Source organism: Strongylocentrotus purpuratus, unplaced genomic scaffold (assembly GCF_000002235.5).
Source record: "Strongylocentrotus purpuratus isolate Spur 01 unplaced genomic scaffold, Spur_5.0 spur5_scaffold_15, whole genome shotgun sequence".
In the NCBI taxonomy this organism is placed as follows: Eukaryota; Metazoa; Echinodermata; class Echinoidea; order Camarodonta; family Strongylocentrotidae; genus Strongylocentrotus; species Strongylocentrotus purpuratus.
The window spans coordinates 15000070-15018744 of NW_022145600.1; the positions used below are offsets into that span (position 1 = coordinate 15000070).

An 18675-nucleotide genomic window follows, 5' to 3' on the forward strand; every position below is an offset into this window, starting at 1 on the left:
CTTTCTTTCTCTCTCTCTCTCTCTTTCTTTTCTTCTCCTTTCTTTTCTCTCCTCCTTTCTTTTTTCCCTTTTCTTCCTCTTTTTTCCTCTTTTTCTTTTTTTTGCGCCGCCAAAAGAGGGACCGCGGCCGTTTCGGCCCCCCTGGATCCGCCACTGGGACTACACAAATGGTGTCGGGGCTACTAACCTTGATTTCCTTATCTTTCTATGCTCATTACTCAGCCAGTATACATTTTCTACCTAAAGCTACGGTCACATATTTTTTCGTACGAATTTCCCTGTTTTTCCATTGTCTTGAGTGGGGGGGGGGGGGGGGGGGGGGTTGGGGCCGGGCTACTAGTGTTGACGAAATTGACCGTATATTTATGAGCACCATGTGCGCATGCGCAGCTATAGATGGTTTGTAGGAATAATATCCCCCTCCCCCCCCCCCCCCCCCTTTCGCCGGCCTTGGGTTTATAGGGTTAGATTTATAGACATTGGCACATTGGCATTAACGTATTTATCGGTAATTGGTGGCTAGTTTTGTCGGTAATCGATGGCTTTTACACCCTCTCCCCACTGAACAAGGTCTAGCGACGCCCCTGGGGGCATCATCGTGTAGAGAACAGGCGTCGACTAAAAACGAAAAGGGTTATAATCTAATGAACAGGGCGGGTTGACTGCAGCCAATTCGCATCGTTAAAGGACGGGAACGGCGTCCTCGTCCACACAAACGAAAAGCCCCTAATAATAATATAGTGTCTGGCCGACGCGAAATTCAATTCAGGGATAATAGAAGACACGTTTCTTTACCTTCTTGTTCAGTGCATTTGCCCTATTTCTGACTTCTTTAAACTTTTCCCAGTATTATGTAGTTCTGTGATGAATTTTGCGTTTAAAATAACTCCTATCTCTTGCGATACATAAATATTCGTTGGTAATCCAAGGCGATCCCCTAGAACGTTTTCTTCCTGTGACATACGGTACATGAAGATCACAAATGTCTTTGAATTTACATTTGAAAATATTCCACACATTTGTAATTGTTTATGTGTATTTCATTTGTATATAGTGTTCATAGTGGTGCTTTTTTTTCTATTGTTTTATTTGCTTAGCTAAATCACATAATTGTTTACGACAAGTTTTTGTTGATAGTCAGGGGGGGGGGGGGTGTCTACATTTTACAACCTATATTCTTCTTCGTAGTCCCCTGTACATTATTTTTTCTATTACATTGTTGATCTAGTATCAATCTTCGGTTTAACTTGATAACATTTGGAGTGGACTTTAAAGGATTATTATTATCTGTTCATTATTCGCTGTTTTATTTCTTCTTCTCAAATCAATGTAAATATTTGTCATAAGCTTTGATAATATGTGGAATATGAATGAATGAGTAAATCATATTTCATATCTAAAATATTTCTTCATTCAAAAATTATATGTATCCTGTAGGTGCAGTAACCTTGATTTACTTTCAAACTGTCATGCCGAAATAATTGTGTTTTTAGAAAGAGGTTGAAATTATGTGTTTTGAGCGTTACGGAATGACAACTTTTTTGAGTATAAGTTTCCCAGGTTACTGCATCATAACAATTATACCAAACAGAAACTAATGGTATTTTTGGTTCCTGTATTCTTTGAACTCTGTGTATCACTTTTATTTAGCAAACAGGTCATATTAGTATGACACTTCCTCTTCTTTGAAAGTCTGACATAATTGGTATCAAATTTTGATACTGAGATTATGTTAATGGATTATGCAAATTTTTCAACATTTAGCAGTGTGATAATGTTTCAATTTTTTTTGTTTGATTAGGAAATAAATTCTTTTGATATTTAATTTTACTCTAAATTTGATATGATCTGACAAGTTTGAAATGTTATAGAGTCCTCGTCCTGTTTTGCTTAGAGTTGCCCATAACGCTATGTTTTCATGGTTTTAGTCATATGTCACGAGTAGTATCAATGGACATGCAGGCTGTGCTTATACGATCTTGTTTAACAAACTCTGTCACAAATTTCCTCACATTCACACAATTGCATCTATTCTATACACACTTACATACATTGTTCAGTTCATTCTGCGCATGTACAATCGTGGTTCTTCAACGTTAATCATTGAAGCCCATTGCAAATAATATGAAAATACGTGTACATCAACAGATTAACACAAGAGCAGCAAAATCAGAGCATCTCTTCTTATCTCCATGATCAGAGCAACTCACCCCGTTATTCATCCACACATAACGAATTCTAGATACATTAACAGATACAATATAGAAGGGTAATTTGAACGGCTTTCAGTACTTTTATTGATATTAATAATAAACCATAACAAGTTACATTCCAACTAAATCTATAAGAAAAAAAATGAATTCACAAAAATTGCCTTCGCCGATCAAAAAAATTATTTCTTTTGGCTGTTTCTAATGTCTTTCAACACATAGTTCTGGTGAATTCCATATCAATGTACCAATCCCTTAAAGTCTTATCCAGTTGACTTTCAATTAACGAGAGGATCCATGATGTTAAAGAATCGGACATACAACATAACAATCTTGGTATTGCGGGACGTTAGACGCTCTCAAGGCATACCCCCTCTAGGGATGACCCGTCATACAGTGTGCATGATCTTACAATTATGTTTGACAGAAGAGGTTGACGTCACAATAAATCTATAAGTAATACTCTAAAATAAATATAGAATCTACAGGGCTCCGACTACAGATTGCACAAAGAAAAAACTGCCAATGTCAGCCCTCCAATCAGCGAGCCCTTATCCGTTGATATAAGACATGAGACAGATACTTAAAAAGAGAGAGGGAGAGAGAGAGCAAATTTACATAAAAGAATGACTAAACCCTCTTGAGACATTGTGGGTCGTGTGACGCATGGTGTAAGAAAAACAAAAGACGCGCTTTATTATAAAGAAGTTGCATGGTGTTACCAAGATGGTATACATGGACTTAAGGTCTAGGTGCAGGTGAAATTTTAACCTAGCCTGCGCGCCAATAGTGTCTTTGCATGAGTCCATCTTGGTTTTGATTTGGAGCGGGGAGCGAGACGTTTAGAAGCACTTGCGGTGGACGATGGATGGGCCGGACTCGTCGTACTCCTGCTTGCTGATCCACATCTGCTGGAAGGTGGAGAGGGAAGCCAAGATGGAGCCACCGATCCATACGGAGTATTTCCTTTCTGGTGGGGCGATAATTTTGATCTTCATGCTGCTTGGGGCAAGGGCTGTGATCTCCTTCTGCATCCTGTCAGCGATACCTGGGTACATGCTGGTGCCTCCGGAGAGAACGGTGTTGGCGTACAGATCCTTACGGATATCAATGTCGCACTTCATGATGCTGTTGTATGTGGTCTCGTGGATACCAGCGGATTCCATACCTGGGGGCAGAGGCCAGTAAAATGGAGTTGTCAAATTAAAGTGGCACAATGAAACGAAACCTAACACGTCTTAAAAATTTAGCAGAAAGATACTCGTAAAGCCATAAACCCCATAACTTATTTATCTATTCATTTTCATTTTTTTACCCAGGATGGCCTAGTCAGTGATTTTAACACATGTATCCTTTAAGGGCCTCGCACAGATCAACACATGAAGTATAATATAATACACGAATAAGAAGATGATACAAGACAAAATCTTAACTTCATCTTAAGAGCAATACAGACAAGTCCACTGATGAATCTTCAAGGAGTCATAAATATTCTAAAATCGTTTGCATTATCACCATAAGATTTATTTCATGTCGATGATCGTCGTAAATCTTGAATCATGAATATGCAAGGTCTCTTGTAGGAGAGAAATTGAAGATGGAAATCCCAAATGTACAGGTTATAATGCCCTTGATTTCATGTATCAGGTATGAATGTACACTGATGGACGTTAAAGTGGACTTTAAATTATTAACCTTTGGATTGGTATTTGTAATACTGAGATGATTCTTACCGATGAAGGCTGGCTGGAAGAGGGTCTCTGGACACCTGAATCGCTCGTTGCCAATAGTGATGACCTGACCGTCGGGCAACTCGTATGACTTCTCGAGGGAGGAGGAGGCAGCGGCGGTGGCCATCTCCTGCTCGAAGTCCAGGGCGGTGTAGCAGAGCTTCTCCTTGATGTCACGGACGATTTCACGCTCGGCTGTCGGGAGTAAAGAAAAATATTCAGAAGATGGTAAATGATGAGTACGAAATTCTAAGGGCAATAATAATGAAGTGATGTAATGTCGGGTAGAATGGAGTCATTATGAAATTTAACCGAATTTTGTCAATCACACCGAAAGGCTGCAAATTTTTCCTTCAGATCATATTCCTTCATTCCAGTGTCTTTTTAAAATTGTCCTAAAGCGAATACAATTACTGTTTCACGCGTTGGTTTATCATGGAGGCCAAACTAATTTTATCAATACATTGAAATTGTAAGAAAAAATGTAGGCCTACCAAGCATCATAAAAATAACATCCCAAATGTTCTTAGCTATCTATTTTGGGTGTCTTGCAAACCAGCAAAGTACATGTATCATATTTAGTAATTAATGAAGCGAAAAATTGAAATACAGGGGCTGTACTGTATAGTCATGTAGGGTGAAATCGGCTGTAAATGCGTACCCGTGGTGGTGAAAGAGTAACCACGCTCGGTGAGGATCTTCATCAAGTAATCGGTGAGATCACGTCCAGCCAAGTCCAGACGGAGGATGGCGTGGGGGAGGGCATAACCTTCGTAGATTGGGACTGTGTGGGTTACACCATCTCCGGAGTCGAGAACGATACCGGTGGTACGTCCGGAGGCGTACAGGGAGAGAACGGCCTGGATGGCGACGTACATGGCGGGGGCATTGAAGGTCTCGAACATGATCTGGGGAAATAATAAATTGATAACAAAACGAACATATTATAGGAAAAAGCTGGCGAAGAATAATTGTTTGCTTCAACTGTATCGCACATCAATATACTGCAGTTTACATGTATCTTTGTTGCAAGGTGTTTTGAAAAGTAAATTATTTTAAATATAGTTGGAGTAAATTTTGTCGTTTCATCAATCTTAAACACCGACCAATACTTATTCATTTTCATTTTGTGAGAAATATCAGATGTTGCACGAAGTTCAAATAACGAAAATGATTAAAACAACCCACCTGGGTCATCTTTTCCCTGTTGGCCTTGGGGTTGAGGGGAGCCTCGGTAAGGAGGACGGGGTGCTCCTCTGGGGCAACACGAAGCTCGTTGTAGAAGGTGTGATGCCAGATCTTCTCCATATCGTCCCAGTTGGTGACGATACCGTGCTCGATGGGGTACTTCAGGGTCAGAATACCTCTCTTGCTCTGGGCTTCATCTCCTACATAGCTGTCCTTCTGACCCATACCTACCATGACACCCTGTGCAAGAAGGAAAAGGATTATTTTCACATGATGGAGGAATATATTTAGTAACAAAAATGTATCACAAGTAGATGATTTAACCGGAGCAGAAAATGTGACATAATTATTTAGTTAAAGATATCGCAAAAATGTAATTATGTAATCAACAGTTAATGTTGTATTTACAATTTAAGAATTTTGACTTAGTGAACGTTATGAGTAGGTGAGTTTCCGTCTTTAAAAAAAAAGAACCCACTTCCTTTAAATTAGATAATTAGACTCGCCACCAATAATAATACATTTATTAAACGTTTTTGTGGGCGTAATTGCATGTCTATATGTGCTTTACAAAACAGAATACATAAGGAGTGAAAATGGTGCACTGGGTTCATAATTCAAGGTAGTAGAGTAAAATCTTAGAGAAAAGAAAACTTTTTTGCATGAAGATAATAGGGCTCCATGATACAATTACAGATTGATATTGAAATAAAGCACACGGACACACTTGTGTTAAGTCTACACTAATTAATTCGACATCATGATCTAGACACAACCAAGTAAACATGATTATTTCACCATTGTGTGCGGGCATGGCAGGGGTATATCTGCGCTTATTTTACATCAATTGTCACCACATTTCTGAAGTGGAGGATAAAACTGTTGCAATATTTGTACAAGTCACAAGTTCTACGACGGCGAAAATTGGCATGGTGCGAGTGAACATACCTGGTGACGCGGCCTTCCGACGATGGATGGGAAAACAGCCCTTGGGGCATCGTCTCCGGCGAAACCGGCCTTGCACATACCGGATCCATTGTCTACAACCAAAGCTGCTACATCCTCGTCGCACATGGTGACTGTTTATGTGTTGTTACGGGACTTCAAAATAGACCTGCGGATTGGAAGAACCAAGTTTTTAAAAATTGACAAAATACGCAACAAGTACATGACTTATAGATGGCAAAATGACAAACAATGCGGAAAAGGCATTCTTGCTTGCAGCTTAACATCAATTAGCGACCGCTCCTATGAATTGGCAGAACAAAAGGGATATATAGGTATAATGATAATAATAATAACAATACTAGCTACATTTATATTGCGCACGTATCCATCCCAGAATATGCCCAAGGCGCCTTACAAAGTAGTATTATTACCCTGGCTTTAGCCCGCTACCCTAAGATGTAAAGGCATTCAAGGAATACAATTCCTACCAGGTAATTTAATACACCTGGGTGGAGAGTAACACATTTAATTTGTTGTCGTGCCAAAGGACATTAGTGTCGCGGAGGGACTCGAACCGCGAACCACAGCCCGGAGACTATACGAAACCCATATCCATATATGCGAATGAAATGCGAATTGCAAGATATAATACTTATATCTGTATATACACGGGATTCTCTTTTTTAAAGAATCTTTTTCAACTCGGACAGAAAATCGTAATCTAAATGAATGTCGCATTGCTCTTCTTTTTGGAGGAATCTACCAAAGATGTCAGCAGTTCAATCTCAGGCAAAATCAGAAAGCTAAATTGAACCCAATTTATAATAATTATCTATGCTGTGAATCATTCAGGATCTAATCTTGCAAAAGGAATTTCGCTTTGCCGGCAATCAAATTAAGACTCAACACCGTCATCTAAATTAGATTTCTTGAATGCAATTGTCAGCTTTTATTCCAAGTTATTACTCGTGAGCGAAGGGCAATTGAGTTAACGGCCGCAGAAGGTTAATGACTGAGCTTTACGCTTTGCTGGTTGGCCAGGCAGCCATGGGTTGTAATACCAAATAAGGAAACGCTGCCAGACATTCCATTGGTACGGAGAAAAAGGGGCGAGGCAATGAACCAATGTTGGGCCAATCATATTCGCGTCTTCCGACCAGGTCAGTATTCTTAACTCGAAGACCTTGTTAGGTCATAAACTAAGATCTACCGCAGAGTCTATGGTCATAACATGTGGAGAGTAGGAATATTCTTTACGGCTGCCTTCACACTGAAACGCATTTAAAGGCATTAGCCTTTTCCAGACTTGTAACAAAGTTAATAATAACATTCTAGACTCCAAGAGCGCACAGGACATGATGCATAGAACCTCATGATGAATTACATATCACTTCTGTCAAGTACATTGCAAAGTTGACATTATTGATCCAACTTTTGTTAATTTGAGGTTATATATATATATATATATATATATATATTATCACATTAGCGCCGCTTAACATGTTAAAAAGGCTTAAGCAAGGAAAGTGAAAAAGTTCTAACAAAACTGCTGTATATCAAAATTCCATCTATATAATATCCCATTTTGTAAGAATTTTAAAAACACAATACAGATAATTATGTCCTTAAGTTGAAGTCAAGTTTAATCCAGACTATGTGCTACTATCTGGATGAGTCCCGGATGACTGATGCTATGAATAAGTCCAATGTACGCTATCTCCCAAAGGTGGTTTGGCCTATGTGCTAGTTTTATCTGAAACCATGCCATGTTGGGTTGCCAAAAAGTGATAACATTAAAACCGGTGAATGATTCTGTCAGTCAGCTCCGTGCACTAACGAGACTTTGGTTAAAACATGTAGTAGGTCCATGTTTAAAAGACCGACTGAGGCAAATATACACAAAGTTAACTTCCATTGACTGTTAATCAAATTATCAAAATTGCATTCAACATTGTAAGGTTCTGTTCTCAACAATGAAGCCTGTTCTAATCACGATCATGTCAACAACCGATTGGTTAATGAAATAATAACTAATTAAAAGAATCATTTCGTATGTGCTACTTTGATCAAAGATACAAGAACAGCTACTGTGTGCATATCAGCGTAGACTTCGATAATCTTTACTGTGAAAGCTAGAGCTAAAACCAATCATGCCCTTCCTAAGTCCATAAGGATAATTAAGAAATGTCCAGGTTGTCAGAGCCGCACATCCCCATCCTTGCCTTAGCTACCATCCGTCGGGTATCATCCCAGACGGTGTATCCTCAACAACTGCATCCCAAACTAAGCAAGCTTGAAGGCTGTTCAAGTATATAATAAAAAAGAAGAAGATGCAGAGAAGCATACACATGTGATCTTGCAAACTCAACTCACCGATTTCGCTATTCCTTTTGATGCCGCTGCTCACGAATGGTGTGGAGTTGGGAGGTGGAGGTTCAGACTTATATACCGAACGGACTGGGACTTTTCTGCGAAACCCCAATCGACCCTGCCCATTTTAGGCTACAATCTGCATCCTGACATAAACGGGACTTCGTGTACCTTATCGCACGGGCGCGGGAAACAACCACGCCCTGAGAGTGGCCCGCGGTAATTTCGTCATGAATATTGTATGAATATTGATGATTATGAATATTCATGTTTAGAGTTTCTCGGAAGAGGTAGATGGAGCGGCCAATGAGAGTGGGACGACCTATGTTTGGTTCAACCAAGACGGCCGACCGAATATGGCATCGGGGAACCGATAGTCGAGAAGGTGAATGTAAGGGAAGGCGGAATGTAGTTGGAGGTATGTATGGGCAAGTCCCCAGTTCCCTACAGCGGCGCCTGGGACAGACACAGGAAAGCAATGTATCCCGCTACCAAAATATCTACCCATGTCCTACACGCACAAAGCTGTCGTTCATTTTTTTTAATACTCCAGTGGCAATATACACTATTATACATTCGCTCTAAGTTATAATGTAAAGGGACAGGGAGCAGTTGTAGCTTAACCTTTCGATACAATTACAAACATATTGGCACTCATCCATAGAGTACTTTCTTTGCAATATGTATCAGCACATTTGATTATGTTTCCTGTTTGTGTTGAGAAGATAAATTTTTAACTTTCAGTGTTTCCAATATCATAATTTTCTTTGGTGTAAAAGGTACAGGTCTATTCGTTATTGAAAATTAATTAGCTGTTGAGATTTTATACAACAAATATACTTTCAACTACCTCTCTCTTTCTTTTTCAGCAATTTGTTTAAATATCCTAATAAACAAAACATAAGCCGTACTTATAACTTACAAAAATGAAACTAATGCTTATTATTGGCATTTTATCTGATGAAGTTAATGACTTGTAATTCATGAAAAAATAGTAAATTCCTATGTGTTTAAATGCACATGAACCGGCGGATTATTATCAAATTAAAGTGAGAAGGCCCAACTCAAACATTCTGCTCACAGTGAGTTAGATTTTGTTGCTACCAGTTTTCCCTCCTGATTTCAAAGAATCATGAAAATCTATTTCATAATTAGTTTTTCAAAGTGAACCAAACTGTATCATATACGTGTAAGAACGACCCATTTTGGAGTCAAAATTGTAGTATAAAGTCATTTCTTAGAAAAGAAAGATGTTCTGATGGATTTTGGTCTTCTTCTCTTTTTTGGTAGTCACCGTGATTAGGGGTATAACATATATGGATTATGCCGTATGACTCATTGATTATAGAAAAAGTCACAATTTGAAGTATTAAATAAATTCAAGCAAAATGTTGGCCTGGAATTTTCCCTCTCAATTGTCTTCTTCTTTTTTGCGTTCATAAAATATAAAATGAGAAATTGAGGCGAATTATGAATGAAATTATTTTTCTTTCTAAAATGATAAAAAGAAATGAATAGATCAATAACGAATAAATCATCACTTATGAAGAGAATCCTAAGTGTGGTAGGCCTAAAAAGTCAAAGGGTTTAAAGGTTTACATGTAAGCCAAACCTAGAAACTGTTCCCAGAAACAAATTAAATCTTGCCATTAGACCCACATACTCATTACCTGGGATGAAAGTAACTTTCGAACGTTATGACCTTGTAGCATATACTGGTTTTTCATATTTCATTTCATGCCGCTTTATAATATTATTAATGATATGTATTTATAAAGCGCAGAAATTATGCAAATATATTCTACTGCGCTACAAGAGCTCCTGATTTGCTTAAATCTGCAACATCAAGTCAAATGAAAAGATGTGCTTTTAGTGTTGATTTAAAGGCTTTTCACGATGGTGATTTCCCAATTAATAACGATTCTATAACTATTCCACCGTTTTGGGCCTGCGCATGCACATGCCCGATCTACAAATGTTATTTTTAGTTTTATGTGATGGCGTTTGCAAATCTTGGGAGCTGCGCCGGTTGTGAGTATTTTCGAGAGACTTGAGTTTTCACAGTAATTGTTGTATGATATAACTTGGCCGATTGCCACTTTATAGACAATCTTGAATGATATTGTTTGGCGTAGTGGTAGACAAGTGCAGATCCCTCAAAAGAGGGGTGATCCGTGTGAATTTGAAACAACCAGGAATCAGTCTTGCACAAGTGCCTTAAACCCGCTGCAGTCACCATATTTGGGAGTCAGTGAGTCCATACAATAACCCAACTTACTAATGATGCTTGCAAGAATAATTATTGTTATGATATTGTCCTTCTCAAAATAATTTGTAGTACCTCGGAGGTTATATATCATGTGGAATGTTGATTTACATACGTTTGTAATGTTATGTTCATGAAATATGTAGTCCTACACAGTGTTAATATAGATTAATACTAGTCTTCTAAGACGTATTTAAAGGATGGATGGGACTAGAGGGTGATGATTTCTCTTCTGCTTACCTTGTATACTGATACCCTAGCTATATGGCTACAAACCATTGACTAATAAAGAAGGATATAATCTTTATGTGTCATAAAGGTTGTTGATGTGCAAATGCATCTTATAGCAAAAGGGAGATCCCCTGTTTCTAAAAGGAGTTCATTGTTTGGGTAATACTTATACATCTCGATTTCAAGCCATTTTTCAATTGCAGAAGAGAATACTTCGATTATGTTCCATCAAAACCGTTATTTGTTTCGCTCAGTCTATTGAATAGGCCTATATATCAACTTGATAAGTACTGTATGATGATCTTATTATTAAAATATTATAAATGTATTCTAAATGTAGCATTATATAATATATTTCATTAAATAGTATTTTCCACTCAAATAATAATCGAGCTCTCATAAGTTTCACATTTATAAAGTGAATAAAGATGATATGTTGATCAATGTCAATTAGGCACTCAGGGTGGTCATTCTGGAACTTCATTCCTTTAAATGTATTCAAGAAACATTAAAACAATATCTCATAAGCTTAGATTTATAATAGTTGTTGGGTAAAAAGGACATATATTTCTGCCAAAATCCCTTTCCCCTTTTCCCTTTCTTTGTTTTAATATTTTTGTTTAATTGCTGTTGTCATTTTTCACACGTTTTTGTCCTTTTTATTAATACATGACCATTCCCTATTTAAATGCACTAATATCTCTGAAATAGGGATATTATCTCGACAAAAAAAGCCAATATTCCTATTCTTTCAAGCAATTGATGTATTATAATAGCATTTACTGTAAACTTCTCACTTTATAATTTATATGTATGCGTTTTTCAAGTATCTAATGATTTTCATTTATGTATTGTATTTAATTTACTGTTATCTTGCTATCTTTTTTTAATCTTTCATTATACCGTGATTTGCCCTTTTATGCTTTTGATTTTTATTGGAATTGAAAACAATTGAATCAATGATTTGAAATACGGGTACAAGTAAGATACTCCTTTCTCGTAGCTTTACCTCGAACTTAAGCTATGTTAGTTACTCATAATGGAAAATGGAAAACGAACACAGACATAATATTATACACAACACTAGCCTTGTATGGCCTATATAAAGAGATAGAGATGATAATATGTAATGCGGTAGTATGAAATCAATCTTATAGATAATATTTTTACTATTATTATTATTATTATCATCATAATCATTATCATCATTATTATTATTATTATTGTTATTATTATCAGTAGTATTAGTAATGTTGGTGCTGTTGTTATTGTTGTTCTTGTAGTTTTTTGTTTAGAAAAAGTCCATATTGAATCTTTGCATTTAGCGTGTCATCTTAATCCTTTTTACACATTTTTGTGACATAATCATTCTTTTTGTTAGAGTGATCGTTCAAAGTAAAAGTGATCTCGATTGCAAATAATGATGATAATGATGAAAGTGATTACCGTGATACCGTTAAATGATGATAATGGTTCGAATATGAGTTGTAATGATGATTATGAAGGCTCTTGGGAAAGCAACAAGATTTAAATCTACAAACTACAATCAAACCCAACCCTCCTTGTCTGTGATTAAGACATGTACCTTAGACAGACGTTTCATTCCAACTGTTGTCCGTCTATATAACTCTTTCCCTGCCCATGTTGTAGGAAACATTTCAGAAAAGGACTTCAAGCTTTTAAAGAGAGTACAGAATACATGGTTACGTCCTTGATGTGACGATGTTATTTTTTGCTCTACTTCGTGTTGGTATTAGTTTGGTCCTTTGTATTGCCTGTTTTGTAATAATTTAGCCCTTCTGAGATGCAGTGAACCACTTGATTGGCCCACTAGAGCTCTCAGTGAAAGCACATTTCGTATAAATCATGTTGAGTGATGCTACTATTCCCGTTTTGCAACCGTATCTTGCAAGAAATCAATCCTGAAGCAAATGTCACTAGAGCGTGAGTAGATGCAGTGATATAAGGAATAAAAACTCAGAGTTCGGTGATTGTTGGTGCTGTCTTTGCCGCACTATGTAAGAGAGCATTGTGAAAGAAAGCAAAACGAGCAGTCCAAATATTGCCTTAAAAAAGGCACCGTCTACCTGACTTAGGATGGCGTCAGTGGTGTAGTTTGTCGTGCCATGTGAAAATGCCATGGCACAAAAAACTTATTGCGTTGAACAGAAATCCATGGCCAGGTAACACACACACACACACACACACGCACACTCACACACACAATCACAAACACAACCGGCCCCTACCAGTACCTTAGTAATTGGGCTACAGTTTTGTAATTATTTCTATTTTCCACTCTAAACAGAAGAAACAAATTATTCATAATTCTCCACATATTTTTTTCCACAAATAAAAATACAATATATTCTCCTACAATGCAAACAAAATATGAACACAAGAATCATGTGAACAAAATTATTGTTTGATTTTAGAAATGAAATCATAGCAATATGGAGATTACTATAGGCTTCTTCTGAGAGGAAACAAAACAGTTTATTTCAACAAAAATCAAAAAGAAGGGGGGAAGAAGGAAAACAGGTTGAAGCTCTAGAATCTAAGGAATGAAAGGAATTCTTTTTCCCCCTACCCTCCCCTGCAGAAGACCTACCCTATTAAACCCACCCCACTCTCCTTGCGTCCGAGAACATGGATAGCCTTTACAGCTCAATATGGATAAAAGCAGCTCTACCACATGCTTAACTGCAGTAAATTCATGGCTCTGCCTCGACGTCCCTAGCAATGACGATTGTCTCCTTTACTGAACTGATATCGTTATGTTCCTCTCCGTTCAGCAAACTTTTTTTTTTAAATATTTTTTTTAAACAAAAACAATATTGAGGAGTAGGGGTTTATTTTTATTTTTGCTGTTAAAAATATCATACATTTTTATTACAATAATGATGTGGTTCAATAATTTTCTTCACCCACTGTTGACCCTTCTTTTCCAAGGTGGATCCGTTTTCACTCTATGTTTGCATCGCCTAACAAATTTTAAAAAACTGCCACAATCTTCTAAAAGTATTCTTGTTTTTTCACATAAAAATAACAAACGTTCATATGTTTCCTCCACTTTCTGACAAAAGGAACATAAATCATTTATAGAATTCTTAAACATAAACAGATGCTCATTTATGTAAACTGATTTTGAAGTATTTTGAATTAGAATTATCTGAGTCTGCAATTAAAGGTTGACTTCCTAGGTCTTGAGAATATTGTTTGAATATTTTTTTTATAGCCACGATATATACTTTCAAAATTACTCACCGCGCATGATTTTTCTGTTCTCATTTTCAACAAAGTTTAATATATCATTTTTTTATGTTAGAATACGAAAAGAAAAATTTCTTCCATTGATCTGAAATTCTAGTTTCAGGTCAGTGTCTACATTTTATAATAATGTATATTTAAAAACACTTTCCAAGATGAAGGAAGATTTGCACAAAATTATTTAAAAAAAAATGTATTCCCAATCGTTCTAAACCCATTGTTTGAAACTCTTTTTTTAAAATTTCATTCTTCCAATTCCGTAAAAAATAATTGATGAGTTTTCTCAAACACCCGATGTGTCACTGGAGTGAGTAAAGATACCTAATTCGGACACATATTACATAACCTCTCTTATCTCTTTTCCCGTAAGTCTTCTTACTTTCACTCAGATCTCCATTTCTTTTTGTTTTCTACTGTTCGCTACATCAAGGATGCAGATCGGATAACCCTAAATCATTTGTCGATAATCGTTCAATGTATATCTTATCATGCTGTCCCCTCTTTACTGATTCACACAATATTATATTTTTGAAGAGCATTTTCGAGAAATCTATCTCCTTATACATTACCTTACGTTCTTTTTGCTTTTCCTTCATCTCTTCCCTCGCTCTCACGTCTTCTTAATCCCTTTTCTTTTTGCAATTTGAATGGGGGCACATCCCCACCCCGTAGCTACGCCCTGGGAATGTCGATATATATCAGTATGTAGGCCTAATAACAAAGTTAAAGTTTTATCTCTGTTCATTTTTTTAACCCAGATATACCAGCATACCGAGCAAACAAATTATTTAATATATGTTGATCGATTCGGTATCTCTAACAAAGAGCGTATGTCATATGCGTATAGTATTTGCTTAACTTGTGTCTTATCAAAAGTAATCCATGATTATCTTTGTCAACCCGCATTGAATGAGCTAATATCTTTTTCAAAGTCTATCTCCAAAAAATATCCAGCTATCTTTTCTTGCGTTTGATGAAAAATAATGTCATCTATAAGTCTGATTGCCTATACCACTGTTTCTGTTATTCAAAAATCCTATACTGGGTCTACTTTGATTACTTCTTCCAAAACTTTCTAGATTCTTGCTGAAAGTACTTTTGTTAAAATGTTGTAGTCTACATTTAATAATGATACAGGTCAATAACTCTGAATGTGTAACTGATCTTTTCGAATCAGAGCAATTACTGACTGTCTTTGTGAAGAAGAGAGTTCCCCTATAAAAGTTCGTTAAGCGCTCACACCACCACATGTCCAACAAATGGCCCAAATAATACAATTCTACACTTAAACCATCGATTTATTTTGTTTCGTTTCCTTCAAAACTGCCAAGCATTCTCCCTCTGAAATTATTAATTCACATATTTCTTTCGACTCTAAAGACAATTTTGGTATGTACTAAAGAAAAACATGTTGTTATTTTAATACAAGAATTCTGCATATTGTGCATATGATATTCATGTACTTTAATACTTCATCTTGGTTAAAACTAATTTTTCCTTCTTATGTCAACAATTTTCTAACCTATAACTTCCTTTTATTAGACTAAATTAGTTGGGTGGATTGTTTACTGGTCGCCTTTCCACTTTCAAAGAAGGATGATCTTGATCTTATTTTTATTCCTTCATTAATGTAATTATAACATTTCTCTAACTCTGTCCTTTTTTATTCTAATAAGTCAACCTTTTCTATATTATCCACCAATTCATTTTCAATATCATTTATTTCTTTTTCTAAAGCTTTAATTCTTTGTTTCCTTTATACCTAGCCTTTTCCTTTCGAAATTTCCTTGTAAAATTACTTATATTCATTTTCAAAAGCTCCCCAAACTCTATTTTATTTCTGTCTGATATTTTTGCTTCAAATTAATTATTTCATCTTTCTTTTGTTTTGTATATACTTCATCTCCACATAAACTATTGTTGAATATCCAATATGTCCTTTTAGCTTTTGAGAATAAAACTGACCTAATATAAAATTGTAGCAGAACACATGGTCCGGGGCTGAAGACGGAATTAAATTGCACTTTAAAACTATTTCCTTCAACTTATCGCTGCCATGTGAACCAATAATCCAATCGAGTTCGAATAAAAGGATAAGCCTGACTATAAGTAAAGCGTGTCTTAAAATCATTCATTTTCCTCCAAATATCAATCAAGTTTGAATTGTCTATACATTTTTTTCAAATCGCATAAGAAGAAGAAGAAAAAAAGACTAAACCTGTCTTTTATTACTTCCCATATAATCTAAATGACTATTTCGAATCATGTTAAAATCCCCTACTATAATAAATGGATTATCTTTGATGTTTATTTCCTTTAAGACTATATCAAAGTCAGACAAAAAATTGATTTGTTTTAGTCGATACCCGATTCTGTGCTCGTCATAGGCAACAGTCTATACATGTACATGAACGATCCGCCAAGGTTTTGGATCTCCATGGCAACGACAAGCCATCTTATACCAGCCTTCCGTTCGAGAGCGACGACGCACGTGCCGACCCATATTAGGGAATGGGGTAACAGCGATGCACGCGGCTCTATGCATAATTCATTACCAAAGTACCAAGTTCTGTCAATGAAATGGTTGTTTTAGCAGAAAGCTTACTTTAGATAGAATTGAAATTACGTTTTCATAATCAAGTTATTCCTGTAAAAGTAACATAATTATATGGGAGGAATTTCTTATCTCTTAATAACGTAAGTCATGTTAGTAGTCCCATCCTTCATCACTGCCGAATTTACTTATTTACAACATTGATGAGTAAAATAATTGTACAATTATTATATTACTAAATACAACAGAAAACATTTATGTGGGAAGAGGTAAAGGTTGAAGACAGAATCAGACAATTTAAAGTTATTGAGTTGAATAAATATAAAAGGAGAGTCAATGGCGATAATTTATGATCGTTTTAGACCGCCACAGATATTCTACAATATTAACAATACAAGCAGTTGAATTACAACTATCTTTCAACCTCAAACCGACATACTCATATAAACCCTTTCTATATTGACTACAACCAATAATACATATTCATAACTTGTTATGGGTTCTCATCGGGTCTGTAGGTAGGTAGGTCATGATGGTAGCCTGTGTGCTCACTCGCTATGCTCATAAATGGTAAATGGGGCTTAACCGGGGGCAAGGGCGAAAGTTTCCACTTGCATTCTTGATGTATGTCCATTTGGAGACATAACGAGCATCCAACGAAAAGTGGAAAAGAAATAATACATAAAAGAGTTTTTGAACAGATTAATAAAAGCTGCAAAATGTCAGCTCGATGGTAATCATTCCCCAGTCTATTCCAAAATCATGAAGTATGCCTTGATCGCGTGTGGTTTGTCATTGCTTATAGGTTGATATAATATATTGCGTTTTTTTAAGTGTCTATCCCATATATATAGGCCTATATAATTGTGTGTGCGTGTGTGTGTGCGTGTGTGTGTGTGTGTGTGTTTGTTTACATAAACACAATAAATAATGGTCCTCCTTGCAAAAAGACCTTGTGTTCAACATTTTGGCACTCTTAGGGCTTTGTCAAGTAATGATTGTACTTGACTTTGAAAATTGTTATGATGTCGTAAGAAAATATTTTTTTTCAGAATATCAATCGCCCTCCTTATCTTTTTATATCTTTACTTGGAAACAATAACGATTGAATTCAATAATCAAATTGATTTCCCATTTTTTTCTTTTAACGTCACATGTAATAATCCATCTTAGACTTATTATTATTATTATATATGGAGCGGAAGCATTCTGCCGAGAAAATCACGTAGTCGTAGATACGCGCGCGTTGCTGACGTTCTTTGACATGAAGCGACATTCTACACGCGTACCGTTTATGCATCTAACTTCCACACAACAGCCAGTAGTAGCGCATAATAAGTTAAACATAAATTGGAAGTTGATGGGGGCGGAGGTGAAACGGAAATGTTAACATTTAGTGCAAGTGATATATATGGTGTTATTCTTTCCTTTCAGGTATAAAGCAGGCTTAGAGGGTTAAAAGCCCCCCCCCCCCCCCCCCAAAAAAAAAAAAAAAAAAAAAAAAAAAAAATAATAAAAAAATAAAAATAAAATAAAATAAATAAATAAATTAAAAAAAATAATAATAAAATTGATACAATAATTTTCTCTTTCTACCTTTCCCCTATCATCTCTTCCTTTCAGATGTTTTACTATGTATTTCTTTATTTTCCGACTGCCATTTTCCATTTCTACCTGTGCCCATATTTGTTTGTCTCAATTCCAATCTCATTACTCTCCCGTGAAAAAACACACACCTTCGGCACGGCAGCGTCTCATGAAACCGTCATAAGTACAAGTTCACCGACATCCCATTGAAACGCGTGCTAAACTTAATACACGCATTTCAATGGGATGTCTTGTATTCGTCATCTTTCAAGCAAGGACTTGACAAGAAAATTCCTGATTTGAAATGAGACGGAAGCATGT

General features: G+C 36.3%; 1 protein-coding gene across 2 annotated transcripts; it reads right to left on the bottom strand.

Moving 5' to 3' along the window:
- Positions 1-2273: 2273 nt before the first annotated feature.
- Positions 2274-8528, bottom strand: LOC581500 (muscle actin). Of its 2 annotated transcripts, XM_011663362.2 has the most exons (6): positions 8450-8528; positions 6077-6242; positions 5129-5368; positions 4602-4848; positions 3944-4135; positions 2274-3378 (listed from the first exon to the last, which is right to left on the bottom strand). In XM_011663362.2, exons 2-6 carry the CDS (start codon positions 6200-6202, stop codon positions 3053-3055), a joined length of 1131 nt encoding a protein of 376 aa, XP_011661664.1. In that variant the 5' UTR covers positions 6203-6242; positions 8450-8528; the 3' UTR covers positions 2274-3052.
- Between the last annotated feature and the right edge of the window lie 10147 nt (positions 8529-18675).